The following is a 2,404-nucleotide window of genomic DNA, read 5'->3' as shown; positions in this document are numbered from 1 at the left end:
AAAATTGCCCAGATATTTAAATAATTTAATTATCCTCATTCTCGTTGACTGGTTAGAATTAAAAATCGACACAAGATTTGGAGAGATCTCCACACCACGTCTGCTTATTACTAGCTTGATTGGAAAGGAGGAATCTCAAAGTAATGAGTAATGTTAGTTTAGACTTTTTTTGGTATATTGTTTATCTTGCAAAATTAATCAATCTCTTCCATTTTGTTGATGATTAGTGATTCTTTTCATAATGTAAACTGTAAAGCATAGAAATTTTTTTTGGTACAGAAGCTTTTCAATCCTGAGACGTGCTCTTCCATTTCTTTTATCTTTTTTTCCCAATTTTCCATCGAGTGCACTGTGCAATAGCTGTTGGATTCCATTTTTTAAAAATAATTTTGTACTCATGTTTTCGTGTAGTTGAGTTGTGTTCTACATAGCAACACTTTGCAATTCCACAATGATGGATCGTGGCTTCTTTGTTTTCTTGAAACTAGCCAAGTCTTTGTCACAGATACCAACTTAGTCATTATAATTTTATTGTTGTTCAAACTTCAAAATTAATTATCTTGTATCTATACTACCCAAACCCAATCACAACTAAAGTTTCTTTTGCAAGAAATCAAGCCTACGAGAGTAGCTATAAATATTTAACATTTCTAAATTCTAACAATTTAAATTTTAAGATAAAATGATCTGTTAGTAGCAATCATTAACTAATATATCAAATTTATATTCCTTTTGTGATGTATCTCTCAATTATTATATTGAATTACTCATATGTTCATAATTTATTGTTTATTTTTCCTCTTTTACTACACTTCATCAACTGTGCATTAAAGTTCATTATTTTTTAAAATATAGATGGATTCATCAAGTGGCGGGCAAAAATCTAGTTCCACATCTAATTCTGTTTCCTCGTTTAGAAGCAAAACCGATCCAGCATGGGCTCATTTTAAAGAGGATGTGGGTAATGATGGGAAAAGAAGTTGGACTTGTTTGCATTGCAATAATGTGTGGAGGGGTGGAGGGATCAATAGGATGAAAAAACATTTAGCAGGTAGAAAAGGAGATATTGCATCATGCAAAAAAGTTTCATATGATGTAAGATATCAAATGGAACAATCTTTAAAGGCATTTGAAGAAAAAAGCATAGCTCCGATATCATTTGAAGATGATAATATTGATGGTCCTCATATGACAAATCTTGAAGAAGAAATGCATCCACCACATACTCAAACAAGGGGGAAAGATAAATCTTCTTTTGGTGCGGCTTCTCAAAAAGGAAAGAGAAAGAGAGATGAGAAGATGCCTAACTTTTTTGCACCAAGAACTACTGTCGGTGCACAACGTTCTATCAAAAGTGTGCTCGTAAGTAAAGAAGCTTTACTTAATGTTGATATGAGCATTGCCATGTTTTTTTATGATACTTGTATTCCCATCAATGCTGTGAATTCTGTTTATTTTCAACAAATGGTGGATGTTATTGCTGCTGTTGGTCCCGGTTATAAAGCACCGAAATATAATCAGTTGCAAACAAACATATTAGGAAGCATGAAAAAGGAAGTTCAATTAGTAGTTGATGGTTATCGAAGTGTTTGGGAAGAAAGAGGTTGCACTATAATGGCTGATGGTTGGCAAGATCGGTCAAATAGGCAACTTATAAAGTTTCTAGTGTATTGCAAGAGGGGAACATCATTTGTGAGATCTGTTGATGCTTCTGATATTGTGAAAAATGCAACCACACTTTGTAATCTATTTGTTGAGTTAGTGGAATGGGTTGGATCAAATAATATCGTTCATTTGGTAACTGATAATGGTGCCAACTATAAAGCAGCCGGTGTTTTGCTTCATGATAAGTATCCCTCTATCAAATGGTCGCCTTGTGCTGCACATTGTCTGAATTTGATTCTTGGTGATATTGGTAAAATGGAGCTTGTTAGTAATCTTACAAAAAAGGCTTCTTTGGTAACAAAATTCGTTTACAATCATGCATTTCTGTTGGCATGGTTGAGAAAGAGAGAAGGATGGACAGAGATTGTACGTCCAGGGCCAACTCGTTTTGCTACTACATTCATTACATTGAAGAGTATCCTTGAACATCAACATGATTTGCAAAATTTTTTTACTAGTAAGACATTTAAGGATTCTCGATACTTCAAAGACAAAAAAGCAAGTGTTGTTCTGGCGGTTGTTCTTGATACAAAATTTTGGAGTGATTGCACAGTTGTAGTTGGTGTTGCTGCTCCTCTAATACGTATGTTGCGTATAATGGATACTGATCGAAGGCCTTCAGTTGGTTATGTCTATGACGGAATGTATAGGGCAAAGAAAGCAATAAAAAATATCTTCAAGAATAAAAAGAAATTTTACAAGCCTTTTACAAGTATTGTCAAGACAAGATGGGACAAAC

The 2,404-nt window shown here is 33.9% G+C and overlaps 1 protein-coding gene across 1 annotated transcript; it reads left to right on the top strand.

Moving 5' to 3' along the window:
* The first annotated feature begins 855 nt into the window (after window positions 1-855).
* LOC142554680 (uncharacterized) lies at window positions 856-2,090 on the top strand. The gene is made up of 2 exons (XM_075665346.1): window positions 856-1,959; window positions 2,007-2,090. The coding sequence occupies exons 1-2, from the start codon at window positions 856-858 to the stop codon at window positions 2,088-2,090; spliced, it is 1,188 nt and encodes a 395-aa protein (XP_075521461.1).
* Window positions 2,091-2,404: the final 314 nt, after the last annotated feature.

This window comes from Primulina tabacum, chromosome 8, assembly GCF_025594145.1.
Source record: "Primulina tabacum isolate GXHZ01 chromosome 8, ASM2559414v2, whole genome shotgun sequence".
NCBI lineage: Eukaryota > Viridiplantae > Streptophyta > Magnoliopsida > Lamiales > Gesneriaceae > Primulina > Primulina tabacum.
Note: the sequence above shows the minus strand (reverse complement) of the source record. Positions and strands in the feature narration are given on the sequence as shown.

What these genes read in the sequence shown, in the direction of transcription:
- LOC142554680 (XM_075665346.1), top strand. Translation starts at nt 856, where the DNA reads ATGGATTCATCAAGTGGCGGGCAAAAATCTAGTTCCACATCTAATTCT. An exon ending in TTACAAAAAAGGCTTCTTTG is followed by an intron (nt 1,960 to 2,006) that starts GTAACAAAATTC and finishes GGCATGGTTGAG; the next exon opens with AAAGAGAGAAGGATGGACAG.